The sequence below is a fragment of the Candoia aspera genome, chromosome 1 (genome assembly GCF_035149785.1).
Source record: "Candoia aspera isolate rCanAsp1 chromosome 1, rCanAsp1.hap2, whole genome shotgun sequence".
In the NCBI taxonomy this organism is placed as follows: Eukaryota; Metazoa; Chordata; class Lepidosauria; order Squamata; family Boidae; genus Candoia; species Candoia aspera.
In genome coordinates, this window is record NC_086153.1 from 126,016,343 (window position 1) to 126,035,231 (window position 18,889).

Below are 18,889 nucleotides of genomic sequence, written 5' to 3' on the forward strand. Positions count from 1 at the left end.
ATTTGTATTGTATTTATCAACTCATATGCTGCCCTCAATCCCAATGTGACTTTAGGCATTTTCCAGAATAAGATTAAATAAGATTATTTTAAAAGATTAAAATAAGATCAAGTAAAAAGTAACATGTGGAATTTTTCAGTCTGTTTGACTATATAAGACTCATTACAAAATTGCATCTGCAAACCAAAATAACGAAAAATTAATATAAACCATATTGAATACATTTCAACCATACATCTTGACTATATAAAATGTGGCAATTAATATAATATGAACAATTCAGCATTCAGGTTAAAATGAAGGTAAGTGAAGTCAAGGTTCCACCCCAATTTGTGTAAGCAGATGTCTGCTCATGGTATGCAACTTCTTTGTTTCCTTTCAATACACCCTCTCTCTAAATTTTCTGAGAAGGATTTCGGAGAAAAGCTGAGGAGTGCATAGATGGCTGGGGAAAGAAAGCAAAAGCCATCCTTCCAGTATCAATTTTTCTGGCAAGTGCACAGCAAGATAAAGGTCAGAAGATCACTTTTTTAGAATTGCTTGATTGTGATTGGTTTTCCCTGTTTTGCATCCCTGAGCATTTTGAAAAACATTCTGTTCCTAGACTTTGATCATATGAGGGATCAAGGCTATCCAGTTCTGAGTAGTGATCTTTATTTGAGATTAATCCATAAGGCCTTGCTGACTTCCTAATATAAGAACTCTAACACAACAATTCTTCTTAAATCAAGTTAAGGAGATTATTATTAGCAGTACTTGATCCCTCGGAAAGAGTTGAATATCATTTTTATCTTCTGCAGGGAAATAGAAAATAAAAGATTTGATATTAAACTGCTTCTTACAAATATTTTGAAATTACATCCAATGTAACAAATTTATTTGGGATCCATCTTCCCGCTTTGTATTTAATAACATTTTTCTTGCTGATATTACATCACTTACTGGTTTTAAGTACTGTTACCTAATTAGTATTTTTTTAAAAATAAAAGATAAAGTTGATATTTGTTTAATAAATTGAAGAATAAACATTGGGCAAAATTTAGAAAACTAAGTTGAAGAATTGTTTTTCTCATTTCTCAGTTTTGAAAATGAAAATAACAGTAACAATTTGCTTGCCTTTCTCAATTTACAAAGCCTGCACATTACAATTGATATAGTAATTTGAACAAAAGATTGTTGGGCTACCATAATGAATAAGGCTCAGTTAACTGCTATTTGGCTGAAATAAATATAATTTATGAATCTAGCTCGCCCTAAGGATTGTTCATTTTGCCAATTCCAAAGCCTACTGCTAAATGGTACATTATACTATAGTACAATTAATTGAACAAGCATGTTTGAACACATATTGCTCCATAGGTGCTATAAATCAAACTAATCCTAGTTTGCTAAAAGCAATTTTACTGCCTTAGATGAGTTTTAATGAGTTTTTCAAATTCTGTTGTTCAGTTGCTCTGAACTGCAAACAACAAGCTATTTTTCTGAAGACCATTTTTTCTTTCTTTTTCTTTTCTTTCTTTTTTCTTTTCTTTCTCTTTAACATTAGAGTTATATATTTTATCCAGTGTATTTGTCTGTATTATACATTTAGGAAAAGACAATCACTGCTGTTAGAACTCCTGATAGGTCTACTTTTGTGTTTTAGAAAGCATGACTGATAAATTCTAATTTTGGTGATTGCCGAGAACTAGCACAAGCACAAACTGAGCAAATTTTGTGAAGATATATACTCTGACTATAACTCAGGTCCTCTAAGGAAGCAGCTGTGAGCTCTTGATGACATGAACAGCACAAATCTTGTGCACTTGCTGTACAATCCTATTCCTATATTTCCAGAGAGAGAGAAAAAAACAAAACCCTCTGAATTCCAAAAGAATACCATATGTTGCTTTGTATTCTCCTCGTAAAGTACTGTGTGCATTTTCTCCTCAGTAGCATTTTTGGTTAAATAAAGAGGATCGTTCACTCTGCTAAATTTTATTTTGCTCTTAATCAAATAGCCCTAGGTTTGCTCACTTTTAAATTGTGGCTATCAACATGTCACAAAAAGCCTGGTATGTCCCTCAAAGTGGCAGAAGTTCATATATGGCAGGAGTTAAATGGTTGTTAAGTTAATATTCAGTTTTGATTGACTATGTACCATCAATTCATTGTCAACTGTAAGCAACCATGTAGATAGATTTCTCCATGATGAACTGCCCTTAATCCGACCTTTCAGGTCTTCCAACAGTTTTCAGGTCTTCCAACATCACCACTGTAACTGAGTCCATCCACCAGATGGACTGTGGCCTTAGTCTGCCTAAATCTGACTGCTAAATAGCTAAAGACATCTTGAAATGCATATTGTGACGTGCAGTCTGAACAGTGTGGTGCTGGATGTTGCTTGCAGACACATTTTCTTTTCATTTCAATGACTATTAAATGTATACTGCCTCTAATGTATGAAAGCAATTTGCAGCTTACTGATTTTCAGACATTTAGATCAACATTTATGACTGTTGCTCATTTAGACACATATTTATCTTTAGGGAAGATTCTTCCAATGATATTTTGTCCATAACAATGGTGAAGTAAATCAGCTGCAGACACTCCAGCCTCCATGTGTAATGATTGACTTGATAAATAATAATCCCAGGGGGATTGTAATTTGGAAGACATTATTTGTGGCAAGAGTTTAACGTGCTTTGCCTTTGTAATTAAAACAGGCTACTCTTATGCTTCAAAATCCTTTCACCGTTCTCAGGGAGGATAGGAAAGCTGTGTGATTTAGGAAATCAATACAGAGTTTAACAGAGAAAGACACATTGATACTGAGACAACTGATTTCTTAGTGGTTTGGTGACCAAAGCTGGTGGTAATAAGGTTAATTTCTAATCTTGTATACATTCTCCACTCCTGAACCAAAGTACTGTGTTAAAGGATTTGTGCTTGCACAGTTGTAATGACTCTTCTAAAACGAAGAATTGCTAATCAGCACCATTGCTTTGCTCTGAACTTGTTAAGTCACTAATAGAATAGAACTACACTTGTAAAAGGTGCTAATAGATTATTAATATTGCTTATTTAACTGTTCAAGAGCTAAGAAAGGCAAGCCTACACTTCAATAGCATATGTTAACTAGGGATACTGTACCTTCCACAAAGTATGCTTTATGAATATCTACTGTACTTCTATGCCTGAAAACTGAGTTGGATAACAACTGAGCATTCCCTACTTATCCTGTAAAGATATATGAAATATAGCTGCTCTTCTTTTCCTTCCCAACATAATGTTCAATTGGGTCATTAATAGTGTGTGTTTTTATTGTACACAGTTCTCCAGAGTTAAGATTAGTTTCCTTGGATAACTTCTAACATCATCTAGGTTCAGTAGACAGGACAAGCTCTGATGATCAGAGTAGGCTGCAAATAGGCATCATGATCCTTGTGGGCATACCAAACTCACTGGATCTCCAGAGAGTGCCCTTGGCAGTCTGCAGAAAAGGTTTTTCAAAAATGCCCTAAGTCTGCAATCTCACCCAAGAAATTGGCATTCTTCTGTGATCACTTGCAAAACTGTGATCACCTCATGCAAGAGCACTGAAATCTCAAGATGCTATTTATTTATGTTTTTATTTATTTATTACAAGTGCTTTTATTACCAGTTGGCCATTTGATTCTAAGTAGCTTATAAGCAGCAGAAAATATACAATGGTGTTTCCTGTAGTAACATATGGCTGCGAGAGCTGGACCATAAGGAAGGCTGAGCGAAGGAAGATAGATGCTTTGGAACTGTGGTGTTGGAGGAAAATTCTGAGAGTGCCTTGGACTGCAAGAAGACCAAACCAGTCCATCCTCCAGGAAATAAAGCTAGACTGCTCACTTGAGGGAATGATATTAAAGGCCAAACTGAAATACTTTGGCCACATAATGAGAAGACAGGACACCCTGGAGAAGATGCTGATGCTAGGGAGAGTGGAAGGCAAAAGGAAGAGGGGCCGACCAAGGGCAAGGTGGATGGATGATATTCTAGAGGTGACGGACTCATCCCTGGGGGAGCTGGGGGTGTTGACGACCGACAGGAAGCTCTGGCGTGGGCTGGTCCGTGAAGTCACGAAGAGTCGGAAGCGACTAAACGAATAAACAACAACATACAAATATACATATAAAAATTATCCACATGACATATAACAAACAATAACATACAATCTTGTTTGTTTATTTGCTTGCTTTTCTTTTTCTTTGTGAATATTGTAAGCCACTCAGAGTCCTTTGGAAGTTGGGTTAATAAATAAATAAATCAACAGTTAGCATAAAACCATGGCAGCTTATATCCTCAAGCAACAGATAATCATCACATGCTCAGATATCTCTACTCACTCTTGCTACAGTCCCCAAATATTTTTAAAACCTTCCTAAATATTCAAAGTAAAATGTGGTCTTATATTTGTTGGGAAGGCATTCAACAAAAAGGGTGTTTGTGAGATTTTGACTATTTCAGAGGTGGGGAAAATACCCAAGTCATTGTGTGAGATAAAAACAGTAGCTGTCATGGTGGGCTCAGATCTGGAGTCAGAATCTTCAGACAAAGAAGTGCAGCCAGCTCCAGAAGTGGCCATAGACAATGTGCAGACAGCTCAGGGGTCATCAGATGAACTGCCACCTGAGCAGGCAGAGGAGGTGGGGCTGGCCAGCAATCAGCAGAAACAGCTGCTGTCAGTCTCTGAAGATGAGGGCACGGAATTACTACCCTCTCCCAATGTAAGAGCTTGGCATCTTGACTCCAGGACAACTAAGTGATTCTGTTGAGGTCCTGACCCAGTCTGGAAGCTGCATGGGCTGGAAAGGAGGACAGACACAGGCTCAATCCTAATAAGACTGAGTGGCTTTCTTTGTTTGACCCCTTTGATTTCAGGTACCCTCCATCTTTAGACTGTAATGGGGTTTGACTTTCATACTAGACTAGTGCACAGTCTGGGGCCCTTTTTGGACTTACAGCTCTTGCTTGAAGAACAGATGGCAGCTGTGGCCAGGAGGTCCTTTGTGCAGGTACATCTTGTGCACTAGTTGTACCCATTCCTGGACCAGGATGATCACCACTTGATTGAATTACTGTAATGCACAGTACCTGGGGCTGCCCTTGGACATTACTGTAAGAAATGACACCATTAGTCCCAGTAATGGCCTGACTCAACCACAATTGGAATAGCAGAATTCAGGTTTATTGAGATTCAGTGTACAGATCAGAAGAAAAGCTGCTATTGAAAGCTTCCCACCTAAACTAGTTAATTAAAACTTTCCAGAACCTTGCTCCCCCTTCCTATCTCTTTCCCACCTAAGTTCTAACAGTCAGCCATGTTGAGGTTTTCCTACTAACGATTAAGACTGCTATTGTACCTAATCATTTAGGCCCGGGTGAAGAGGTTGTATTTGATTGTCTCCTCTCACGTGCTTCATGCAAATTGCCTGGGGGGAGGAAACCTGCCCGGACTTGTTTCTTACTTCCTCTTTTTTTTCTCTGCCGGCAATGTAACCAAGCAAGGCTTGCTCCAAAGGGGAGCTAAGTCCTTTAAATATGTTTTGCTTTTGTTTTGCTTTCTGTAAATAAATTATTTTTATAGAAATGCTTGGTGTGTGACTTTTTTGACCTCTCCTGGGCTAAAGGCTTTCCCAGCATCTGCCAACAGGTTATGTGCCCAGTAAACAGCCCAGTAAAACCCAGAGAGAAAAGAGAGATCAGCTCCACACCTCATGCACAATTTAAAGGCAGGTAGCAAAGACCTGTGAAGATTTTCTTTGGAGCCACCTGGAGATTTTCCAGCAACTGCCAGTCTACAGGACAAAGAAGCTAGCTGAGGTGACTTGCAAAAGAAGGAAGAAGCCATGGCTACCTCCCAGCCCTCAGCGATGCCTCTGGAGCACCTATCAGAGACCAACTATTTGAATTGGGTCCTGAAGATGGAGATGTATCTTCGCAGAGAGAATCTTTGGCTGCCAATTGGTGAGCAAACCCCCCAAAATCCCAGTGCTGAATGGCTGAGACAGGATGAGCGGGCTAGAGCCACCATTATCTTGGGAGTTGAGGACAATCAGCTAGTCCACCTGCGAGGCATGCAGTCTGCAAAGCAACTTTGGGACACTTTGACAGACTTGTATGTAAAGGCAACAGCAGGGAGTAAAGTTACCCTCACGAAAAAGCTGTACAGAGCCTACCTTGCAGAAGGAGATAGCCTTCCTGAACACCTGCATTATATTCAGCAGCTGTTTGTTGAGTTGTAGGAGAGAGGAATGGAATTTACACCTCTTACAAAATCATATATCCTCCTGTCCTCACTAAATGAAATGTGGGACACGCTGATTTGTACCATGGAGGCTAGGCCTGAAGCAGACCTCACCCCATCGTATGTTACACAGCGCTTACTCGCTGAACGGGAGAAGAGAGAGGAAAGATCCCCCCCCCATCTCTTCTGGAAAGCTGCAAGACCAGAAAATGAGGGAAAAGAAGGGAAAGGAACCTGAGGCCACAGCACTAGCCAGCCAGCGATGCTTCACTTGTGGTTCAGCTGGACATTTGCAAAGAGACTGTGCCATGAGACCCAAGACTAGAAAGACAGAGAAGAAAAACACAAGGGCAACACAGAAGAAGGCTCTTCAGACAACCCAAATTGCACAGGTTGCTGAGAAGGGTAATTCTGATGTATGGGTGTTAGATTCTGGGGCCAGTTGTCATTTATGTAATTGTAAAAGCTCTTTTGTGTCACTGTTTAAAACTGAAAGACAAAGTGTATCTTTGGCTGATGGGTCTGTGACCAAAATTATGGGACAAGGTGACTTGTATTTATCCTGCTTGGGAGAAACTGTAAAAGGTGTGTTGTATGTGCCAAATTTACAATCAAACCTTTTATCTGTGGCACAATTGGCTGCAACAGGGTATATCATAACATTTAAGAAAAATGGTTGTGAGATACGTAAAAATGGGAAATTGTGTGCTACTGGTATGTTAAAAGACTCCTTGTACATTGTGCAAAATGCAAGGAAGCCAAGCTGCAAGGCTGCAGTTGGCAACACACCATATAATGACCAATGTGTACACCTGATGCACAGGAGATTTGGTCATGCTAATTTCAAGTATATAGCACAAATGCCACAGCTGTGTGCTGACCTAAAGATAAAACCCTGTGATAAATACTTAGACTGTATAGTTTGCAAAGAATGCAAAACACTAAAAGCTCCTGTGAGTAAGCACAGTGACAGAGTTACAACTAGACCTTTGGAAATTGTACACTCTGACATTATTGGTCCTTTTGCTCCAAGTCTTGGACAAGCAAGGTATGCAATGACCATCATTGATGATTTCTCAAGATACACATTTATCTACATCTTAAAACATAAAGATGAGGCATTTGAGAAATTTAAAAGTTTTGTGACATGGGCAAATGGAAAATTCCCTAGGCCTATATCTGCACTCCAATGTGATAGAGGAGGAGAATACCTTTCTCACAAATTCAGAAGGTTCCTAGTGGAAAAGGGGATTGAACAAATTCTTTCTAACCCTTACACCCCTCAGCAAAATGGTGTTGCTGAAAGAAAGGGCAGAACCTTGCAAAATGCGATGGAATGCATGTTAAAAGATTCACGATTATGTTTTAAGTACTGGGGAGAGGCCATATCTACTGCCACTTATGTACAGAACAGGTTATATAACTCTGTGATTCAGGACACTCCATTCCATTTGTTTTATGGTGTGAAACCAAAGGTAAGCCATCTTAGAGTGTTTGGTAGCACTACATGGGTTCACATTCCAAAACAGCAGAGAAGGAAAGGAGGCCCCACAACAAAGAAAGCCATCTTTGTTGGCTATGAACAAAGCCAGAGGAGCTACAGGTTCATAATGGGAGAGAAATTAATAATTAGCAAAAGCGCTTCTTTTGCTGAATAAAACTGGGGGAGATTAAATTTTAGCTCTCCAGTTGATCTGACCACCACAAGAGAACAGCAAGGACTTGCTGATGGTGATCTTTTGCCTGATGAGGACATTAAATCAGAAAAGCAAACTGAAGATCTGTCTGATGAGACAGATGCTTCTCAGGAAAGTGATAGGAGTCAAAATTTAAGCCCTGTATTACCTCACAGATCTCAGAGGAGTAATAAAGGCGTTCCTCCATCACGTTTTCAGGCTGAAACAGTAAAGGCGTTTCACATATTCACAGAACCTGAGTCTTTAGAACAAGTGAATGCTTTACCACCTGAGATTGCACAAAATTGGCATTCTGCCATGCAACAGGAATTAGCATCCTTGAAAGAAAATAAAACATGGAAACTGGTAAATCTACCTCCCAATGAACTCTGTCTGGGTTGTAGGTGGGTTTTCAAACTGAAAAGGGATGCTGATGGCAAAATCCAAAAATATAAAGCAAGGTTGGTTGCAAAAGGGTTCACTCAAAGGAAAGATTTAGACTTTGACAAGACTTTTGCACCAGTTACTAAAGGTGAATCAATTAGATTACTGTTAAAAGTTGCTGCACTAAAAGGAATGTCAGTTAACCGCTATGACATTCAGACTGCATTTCTCTATGGAGATTTAGACCACAAATTATACATGCAGCAACCCCCTGGCTATGAAAAAGGGGAGAATCTTGTCTGTGAACTGCAGAAGTCAATCTATGGGTTAAAACAAGCTGCTAGATCCTGGAACCAAAAAGTAGATGAAAAACTGCAGAATTTTGGTTTTGAAAAAGGAAAAGCAGATCCCTGTGTATATATGAAGAAGGACAAACAAGGCTGTATGTATCTGTGCATTTATGTTGATGATTTGCTGCTGTTCACATCAACAGAAAAACAAAGGTTTGATTTTGAAGCCTGCATGAAAAGCCATTTCACATTAAAAAGCCTTGGAATTATAACAACCTAGGTTTGAAAAAAAACACAGGAAGAAGAATGGCAGCTTTCTGTTAAACCAAAGGGGAGATAATGGTAAAGTAATGTGAATGGAAAGACATATAAAGTTGTCAGAGAAGATTGGTTTGCATCTTAATCTATAGTGTAAAAAGGGGAGTGTTGAGGTTTTCCTACTAACGATTAAGACTGCTATTGTACCTAATCATTTAGGCCCGAGTGAAGAGGTTGTATTTGATTGTCTCCTCGCACGTGCTTCATGCAAATTGCCTGGGGGGAGGAAACCTGCCCGGACTTGTTCTTACTTCCTCTTTTTTTTCTCTGCCGGCAATGTAGCCAAGCAAGGCTTGCTCCAAAGGGGAGCTAAGTCCTTTAAATATGTTTTGCTTTTGTTTTGCTTTCTGTAAATAAATTATTTTTATAGAAATGCTTGGTGTGTGACTTTTTTGACATCTCCTGGGCTAAAGGCTTTTCCAGCATCTGCCAACAAGCCATAGCAAGTACAGATGTCTCTGGCAGTATGACCTTGACTCCCCACTGCCTAGCCCAAACAGCAAAGATTCACACTCCTTGCAATTCCCTCCTCCCTTCTTGTTCTTGACATGTGTTGACTCATCATGGCGGATGAACATGATCAGACGATTCAGCAATCACTTGATCATGGAGTCTGACAATTACTTTGAAGTTACAGCTGATTCAGAACACAGTGGCACAGGCAATGATGGGTGTGTTGTGGTATGTACACATGTCCCCACTGCTTCATGAGCAGCACCAGTGGCCAGTTATCACCTGTAAAGCCCTGCATGGCATAGGGCCTGATTACTTGAGGGACTGCCTGTCTCCATATCTTTATGCCCTTCCAGGCGGGTCAGCTGGAGGGGCATGCTCCAGGTCCGTTAAGCAGTGTCATCTTATGGGACTTAGGAAGTGTGGTAGTTCCTGCCCTGGAGATTTGTACTGCTCCTATCCTTCTGACCTTTCATAAACTGCTTAGACCTGGCTGTTTTCTCAAGCTATGGGCTAGAATGGGGATCAAATCCCTATGGTTGGTTATTGGCTGCTTGGCTTCTAGGGGTTTAGTTCAGTTTAGCTGTCTTCTTTTATTTCTTGATGTATTTTGTTTTGATTTTTATCTGTAACCCACACAGATTCATTATGGAGTAGGGTGGGCTTGAAATTGAAATAATAAACTAATAAACAAACAAATGTTTGAACCATTGCAAGTACACATGGTCTTTCCCTTCCATTCTGGAAAGAACTTATTAACAGTAAAGTAAGCCTACGGAGAAACTGGTTAATAAAGGGAAGAAACTGCAGCAACAATTCTTACCTCTGTCTATAAGAAACATAGAATGAAAGAAAGAGCTGTTTGATGACTTTCATCTTTATGAATTTTGAGACAAACTGAGCTGATCCAGAACTCCCAAAGTAATATAGACATTGGAGCCAAAATATTTTTTTTTTAAAAATGAATCTGCTATTAATGCAAAAACAAGATGGAACAGATTTAGGAATGTACACATATGTAATTGACAACGATAGATTGCTTCATACCACTTAAAACAGGGTGATCTTCACAGTCCTTCCTGTTTTTCTGGCTTTATTTCCAAGGCCCAAACTAAGGAAAAGGAACTGTCTTCACATCTTCTTTCCAGACAAATGATAGTCACAGTTCAAGAGAGGCTCTTTGGTGAAATGAAATTGGCTTTGAACCATAACTTTTTTAAAGAAGATCCCTCAGTTGCTCTGAACACTAAAAATAATAGCACACCCACAGGCAAATCATTGTTGACTACTGGGAAGTTATACATATCATTGTCTAAATGATTTTGTCAATGGGAAGTGTACATATATACATGCTTGTTAAAATAGCATGCATACACAGTAGCACTGCATTTGGGGAAATTAATTATCTTTAAAAAGCCTGTGTTAAGAAAAATCTGCAGAAAAGCCTATAAAGGGGTGGGGGGGCAAGTGTTTAAAATGAGTATAGGGAGGCAAAATGCACAGAAAAATGTGTAGAGGTTTTAAGGCTTTTAAAAATAATTTTTGCAAACCAATGCAGAAATTGGCCAAATTAAATTTACATTAGCTCATTGGAAGAACCAGTCTTGTCAGACTTATCCTACTTAGTTACAGATAGCAGACTGATTACATATAACTAAGGAATGGAAACTTAAAATTACACAACAAAGAATCATCTTCAGTCACTTCATCACAGACTGATCTAAGATGGACGAATAGTGCATTTATCTCTATGGTAATCAACTAATTGGCAGACTCCACAGTACATGGCTGATGTCTGAAATGACAGAAGACTTCTAGTTATCTTCAAGTGGCTATGAATACAAGTCAGAACCTTTGGTTTATTCAGGGGTGCTGAAAAGAAAAGTTTTAGAATGTGTGATAAATAAGTTCTTCATTAGAAAACTGCATCACACACAGGGAAACTGTTAAGGAAATTTGCAGCACTTGCAGACAAGGTGAAAGGCAATTATGTTTTATTTTAAATTCCAGAATTGGGAGAAGCATAGCATGGGTATCTCTCTTTATACCTTGCTACACCCAGTTCCTTACAGCATACAGATACCAGCTTTTATACATTTCTCATACATGCATGAACTTTAAATCAATAGGACAATGCAAATAAAGGAAAGGAAGTCATAGAAACAATGACAGAAGGAACATCCTGAAGAGATTTTAGCAGTCAAGAGGTTGAGCTATTAATAGTAAGCAGGCACAGGGCTAGATGCAGTGAAGCACAATATTTACTGAAATACAGGCATTTAACAAAAGTCTTGAGGATGTAAGCAGGAAGTATCTTAATGAATGTGTGCTTTGGGGTAGGTAAAGATTGGTGTCAGTTGAATTCCACCTGAGCGACTTAATCTCTTCAGTGGCAGGAGAAAAAGCCATCAAAGTTGATGGCACAGTGGAGAAGAAGAGAGGGAAATTTAACAGTGGGGGAACAAGAAGGAAGAAAATATGAAGGTAGACTTTTCTTTTCTAAAACTCAAAATGGCCATGAATAAAATGAGGGGAAATGAGAAGAGACTTTTCTTCCTAAGACTACTGCAGCATAACATGCAACAGAATCAATGGAGAAAAGATACAGGGATATAAAATGTCCATAATGGTACCTATTTACAGCAGCCTCTGCAAACTGGCAGACTGACAATGGATATGCAGTTCTAACCGCTGGCTGGATCTGAAGAAGGTCCACAGAGCTGTCATTGCTCTAAAAATAAAGGCCTAACTTACTCTGACAGAAAATTAAATATAATCTGCTGCTCTGCTATAGCGAAAGAACACACTTAAAGTGTGTGTGACTTTCTTTTTTCTTTTCTTTCCTCTTCCCTTGCTCTCAGCTATTTAATTGTCTCCAGCATGGCTGGCCTTTGTCATGGAGCTCAGACCTAATTAAGCTTGAGAACTAAGCACAAGGCCTGGGGCAAGGATCATCAGCTGCCTGTGCCGAATGTCCTCAAAACATTCTGGTGGATAAGAAAATGCCTTGGGTTATCCAGATGAAGTTGAAAAAAGGTCCTTTTAAAGCCAATTTTGTTCTAACTTTTTCTAGCCATTATAACTATGAACTTGGTGTTCTACAGTGTATTGCTCTACCTTAACTGGTACTCTTGAATACAGAGACTTTGTTTCTTTGTTTAAAGAGGAATCTTGTGGTGTGGGTGTGGGTGTGGGTGTGCGTCTATAGATATTTCAGCTGGAATTTCCATGAGGCTCCATGCTGCCGCTATTCAAATGGCTTGTTACATTTTAAATTCTGGTATGGCATCTGAGGAAAAATAAATCTTAGGTTGTACTGGTTACTCACAAGGTCTTCTGCATGTTTAATAGAATTAAGACATGTCAGAAGGTTCTGATCCAAACCTGGGCCAATTTTTCAGAGACCAGAATCACTGAACTTCCGTGTCTGGAAAATTCAGGAAAAAACGTAGGTGTCAAAGAACCAAGTCCAGTACAGTTGTGTACATGAGGAAGGCAGGTCTCAGAGTCTTATTCTTTACTCTAAAACTGCAATGTCCAAATCAGCTCTCAATCGGTGTTTTTGTTTTGTTTTTTATATATATTTCTGCCATTTGAGATGGCAGGGTAGGAGGGTCATAGCTGGGTATAAAACACATGCTTTACATACACTCCTTGTATGTAAATATTTCAAAAGGTCAGTCCCGTGTGTGATGGGGTAGAATCACAGAATCATAAAATGTAAAGGTTGGAAAAGATCATTTGATTCAACGTCCAGCCCAGTAAAGGAAATCACTTTTGCTGAAATCCTGGAAAACTGTACCTGTCAGAGGAAACAAGGCTAGGATTAGATAGACAAATGATCTGATTTGGTACAGGTAGTTTCCTAATTTCTTGTCATGGCCCTTTTGCTTTAAAACAAGTCCTTTTTGTTATATATTGCATTCTTACAGACATTTTTTATTATTTTTTATTAATGAATTAATGAATTATAAATAATAAATAAATTGTTAATCAATTATTTTTTATAAAGCTTCATTGGTCATTTATACCATTGCAAGTATTTCTAATTGTATATAATCATATATAAACCATAGTCAGTACATGGAAATGTCATATTGTGTGCACTTTATAATATATTATTTTACATAGGGACCTCAGTATTGTTGTATAAATCTTACTCATGAACACATTTGAATACTATGCTGAATTTACGAATACAGGATTAGAATTAGATTTTTCTTTGACATAAATTATTTTCATTGATTTATTTTTTATTGTTTGCTTCTTGAAAATCAGCAATAAAAGGGAAGGAAAAGAACGATGTGTTGAAAAAAGGCTTCTGTCAATAGATTCATTAGAATAGCAGTTTTTTTCTAATTTTCAAACTGAAATTTAAAATGCATCAGGCAGAAATGTGTTGGACCATATCTTTAGAAATAGATTCCTCACTGTCCTCAGAGATTACCTTGGATCAAGGCCATCCAGTGCTTAGATGATGAAAAAATGTTAGAATACTTTCTTTGTTGATCAATTATGTGTCATCAAGTCATTGTTGATGCTTAGCAACCACATAGGTACATTTTCCCCCTGATGATCTGTCCCTGACCTGGTATTTCAGGTCTTTCAACAGTACTCATTGCCACTGTTACTGAGTCCATTCACTTTACTGCTGGTCTTTTTCTTCTTCTCTTTCCCTGCTTTACAGCCTTCTCCAGAGAGCTAGATCTTCACATAATATGTCCAACATAAAATAATTTGAGCCTGGTCATTTGTGTCTTGGGTGACAATTCTGGATTGATTTATCTGATGATCCATTTGTTTGTTTCCTTGGCTGTCCACAGTATTCTCAGGAGTCTTCTCTAACACTAAAGTTCAAAAGCATCAATACTTTTCCTCTTCTGCTCCTTCAAATCCAGCTTTTGCTTCCATAGAGTGTAACAGGGAATACCATGGCTTGCACTTAATAGAGCAGCCAAAAAGGTCTTGGAAAAGATATCCAAATGCTGTAATGTGTCTATACCTACAAAGATCAGAATCCCAAAGCCTTAATCTGGCCACATCATAAACATCATTATTACCCAAAAGATCATTAACTCTTTCTTAGGAGCATGTTGAATACCATCCAACCTGAGGGACCCATCATCCGCCACTTTATTGTCAATCATTTTATAACTTCTATCCATGTGGCTTTCTTGTTGTGAGGAAGTAAAGCTGGGATTGCTGACTGCACTTGGGAAAGACAGCTGCAGCCAGGCAGAAACACTTCCCATCCCACTTCCCCAAGGCTCAGCAAGCACCGAGTCATGTCTGACCCTTTGGGGGGGGACGCCACTTTCACGACATTTTCTTGGCAGACTATAGTGGGGTGGTTTGCCATTGTCTTCCCCAGTCGCCACCTTCTCCAGCAACCTGGATACTCATTTTACCGACCTTGGAAGGATGGAAGGCTGAGTCAACCTGAGACGGCTACCCGAGAATCCAGCTTCCACTGGGATCGAACTCAGGTTGTGGGGAGAGTTTCAGTTGCAATACTGCCGCCTACCACTCTGCGTCACACGAGGGTCTTTTAGTATTTAAAATTAGTATTTAAAATTTAGTATTTAGCCCCAAGATTAGTAGTATCCAAATTAGCTCTAAACCAATTCAAGTCAGCTGGGAATGTCAGTTCTATCTGATTCACCAATGTGAATTGGCTTGTATGATTTCAAAAGTTGATCCAGGTCAGTGTTTCAATCATATCACCAAATTGAATCTTTCCAAACTGAATCTTTCCAAATGTCACATGAGATATCAGATAAGAATACCTTTTCCTTCTGTGCAAGAAAAACAGATCAAGAAGTCTAGTTTGCTTTTTTTGCTCTAATGATGACAAACATACTTCTTCACTTTCTGTTTAGTTTTTAATGCCTTCTTTTGCCTAGGCTTACCTCATTGGGAGAATAAATATTTTGCATTCAATCTCTGTTATTTTCAGAGACAGGAAATTCTGGTAGTATGACTATTTAGAATAGACTATTCTGAATTAAGTAAACAGACTGATACAATATAGAGCCAATTTGTGTGCCCGTTGCCTTGGTCATCCATGTTAAGTGTAGTTATTTAGGTCAGCTCTTATCTACCTTCCAAGTGCAGGGGAAAATAAAATTTTATCTTTCTCCAGGACCATAAGATGTACCTGTCTTGATTCTGTGACTCTTCAATGCCTTTTTTCAAGAATATGTGCAATTAAAATCCAATTGCCAATTTCCCAATTCCAGGAGCCAACCATGCCCTGATACAGTAGATTTACTGTGTGTGTACCTTCCATGATAGTATCCCTACAGACAAGATGTATCCAATGGGCAGACAACCAAAGTTCATTTCCCATCTTCTTCCCATGATCACCACATTTTGAGACTTGGGGGATGGAAGGCAGATTGTCAGTGAAACTATACCAGTTTCACTATTTCCCCCAATACTTGCCATGTTATTTTTGGCCAATAACTGCCAAGCCTCAGTGAAATCAGAAGCAATTCTCTACCTTCTGGTTTTGTTGTGTCCACAGTTGCTACAGATGAACGCCTTTTGAGGAAGTAAGGGCAAATACAGGGTTTTATTGAAAATGCATGCTGCTATGTCTGTTGGCTCCAAAAGCAAAGTTTTTGTGACATAAATGAAAAACTATTTCACTTGGCTCTAGATATCATTGCCTTCGCTGTACGCAATCCTTTGTCGCCATTGGGATCTCTTTTTTTTTTCCTCCTGGAACCCAGTTTAAGTTTGCAGATCCATTTTACACTGAAAAGAAATCTGAGGCTCACTAAATTTGTTCCAAAGAAGAGAACATGTGGTAGATCCAGATATGTTCTTGTTTAAAGGTAATAACTGTCATCATTCAAAATGAACATTACAAAATTATAATTTCCCAGAAAAAATAGAGGGGAAAAAAGGGGGTTAGGACAAAAAAACTGAGAAATTCTAAGCTGTACAACTATAACATTTGTTATTTTCCTGTCTAAGCCCTTTATTGCTTTGTTAATTTGATAAATATTTCCCTGTGGGAATGAGAAGTCTAACAAGTGAGGAAATCCAATAAGAGAAAAGACAATAAAAGTTTTCAGAAAGGTAACAGCACAAAATGTCAACATCCTCTTACAAGCCAGGGTAGTCAATTCCCTTTTATCTATTTTCTGTTCTTAATCTTCCATCAGTTTTTTTTAAAGAAGTTCTCATCTAAGTGTCTTACAGTGACAACTCAATTTTCCTCAGAATAAAACCTTCTTCACACATATATCCATTTAGCAACTTTCTATTCTATTTAAAAAAATGTTTTTTTATGCATCCAGCCTACACAAGTTTTGTAAGTCTTCCCCCAGGCTATTTTAGATAATTAAAGAAGTGACGCATTTAGAAAATCGTTAAGTCAAGCTTAAGGCATCATACAGAAATACATTGTAGGCAGAATGGACAATATTTTTAAAGCATTTTAAGTATATAATTAATAATAATGAAAAGAATGTTACAAGTTCAATGCAAATTGATTTTAAAAAAAAAAGAAAGATAAAAGGCAGAGACTTTAATATTATTCTCCTGTATGAGTAAATGATGCATTCATATCAGAATAATGTGGTGAAGATCTGTAATTGTTCAGTAAGTAGCATGTTGATCCATATACATAACATGCTTTAAATTGTAATACCTTTCTGTATTATCTTTTATTCTGTAAAAAATAATATTTTTACTCACTGAACTAGGCCACTAAAGGTAGTCCTCATTTAGCGACCACAGCTGGGACCAGCAACTTGGTTGTTAAGTGAAGCAGTTGCCAAATGAAACAGCAACTGTATTTATGATCTTCCTTCAGCTTTCCTTTGCTTTACAGACCTGTAAAGGTTGTAAATGTGAGGATTGTTCATAAAGTTACTTTTTCATCACAGTCATAACTGTGAACGGTCGTTAAATGATGTCATCAAGTGAGTTTTATCTGTATTGTAATGTCCACTCGTTTTCTGGAGTTCTCATCTTACTCTTATTATGGCAAACCAGCATCACTATGGATAAGAATGTTCAGAGGTACTTCACCCTTCACACATGGTAGACTAAAACAAGGATGCTGCTGAACCTAAATATTGCAAGATCCAATGCTTTGGCTTATTAACATTATTGCATTGAGGTATAGTTAGAAGACAGAGTGATGGGAGAAAAAAAATCCTTTCTCACCCCTATGGGTGGTATGTGTCTTCTTCAATCCTAAGTCATCTACCAGAGGCCTTGGAGTTTGAAATTTCTGTGGTGTATCTTAGCTGTTCCTAGCACTGCACTCTTCTGGACAGAGAGCTCTGATGTTGTTCTTAGGATCTGTTGGAACCACTCTCCCAATTTAGGAGTCACAGCCCTGAGTGCTCCTACCACCACTGGGACCACTTTGGCCTTCACTTTCCACATCTTCTCTGGTTCCTCCTTCAGGCTCTGGTACTTCTCCAGTTTCTGATACTCCTCCTTCCTGATGTTGCTGTCACTTGGCACCACTACATCTATCGCCACTGCTGTCTTCTGGGCCTTGTCTACCTCCATGATGTCTGGCTAATTGGCCAGTACCTTCCTGTCCATCTGAATCTGGAAATCCCACAGGATCTTAGCTGTTATTATCCACAACCTTCTGTGGAATCTCCCATCCAGACTTGGAAGGGTCTAGACCATACAGTGTGCAGATCAGTGCCCCAGTGCTGTCTTTTAGTCCAGCCCTTTCTAGCCACTGGTAGGATTTCCCAAAGTCAGCCACTTCAGCTATCTGTTGATGGTACATCGCATGCATGGTCTTGTCTTGCCAAGGCAGTTCCTCTGCTTGATCTTCCTCCCATGTCTGCTACTGCCTCAGACATTCTCTCAGCAGCTCATCTTTGGGTGCCATCTTACTGATGTACTCCTGGATGTTCTGGGTCTCATCCTGGACAGTGGCTTTGACACTCACCAGACCCCACCTGACTCTTTCCAGCTGGTGTACAGTCTCTGAGTGTTGGACAATGTAAACATCCGTACATTGTGAGGAGCTTCCAGGTCTTCACATTAGCAACCTCCATGTCCTCCTTTGGGCAGCTCACTATACTGGGAGGGTATCTGATGACTGGCATGGTGTACATGTTTATGGAAAGGATCTTGTTCTTCTCATTGAGATGGCTCTTCAGGACCTGTCTTATCCTTTGGTAGTACTTGGATGTTGCTGTCTTCCTTGCCTCCCCATCATGGTTCCCCTATGACTATGGGATACTAAGGTACTTGTAGCTGGCCTGTATGTCTGTATGCCTGCTGGTAGTTCCACCCCATCAGTCTCTGCACAGTCTGCACCTCAGATCCTGTCTAGTATGGTAGACCCTTCTTTCTGTGGATCTGGTGCTTAGTGCCTGTTCTTGTGCTGCTATGATCAGTGCCTCAGTGCTGTCTTTTAGTCCAGCCCTTTCCAGCCACTGGTAGGATTTCCCAAGGTCAGCTGCCACAGCTATCTGTTGATGGTACATCCCATGCAGGGTCTTGTCTTGCCATGGTACTTC

At 39.1% G+C, this 18,889-nt stretch overlaps 1 protein-coding gene across 1 annotated transcript in view; it reads left to right on the top strand.

Moving 5' to 3' along the window:
- Positions 1–4,529: 4,529 nt before the first annotated feature.
- LOC134493392 (protein eyes shut homolog) overlaps positions 4,530–18,889 on the top strand; it is a 73,471-nt gene continuing 59,111 nt past the window's right edge. The window contains exons 1-2 of the mRNA XM_063297934.1: positions 4,530–4,739; positions 4,977–5,027. Coding sequence (XP_063154004.1) covers positions 4,530–4,739; positions 4,977–5,027 — 261 coding nt within the window. The remainder of the gene's footprint in view (positions 4,740–4,976; positions 5,028–18,889) is intronic.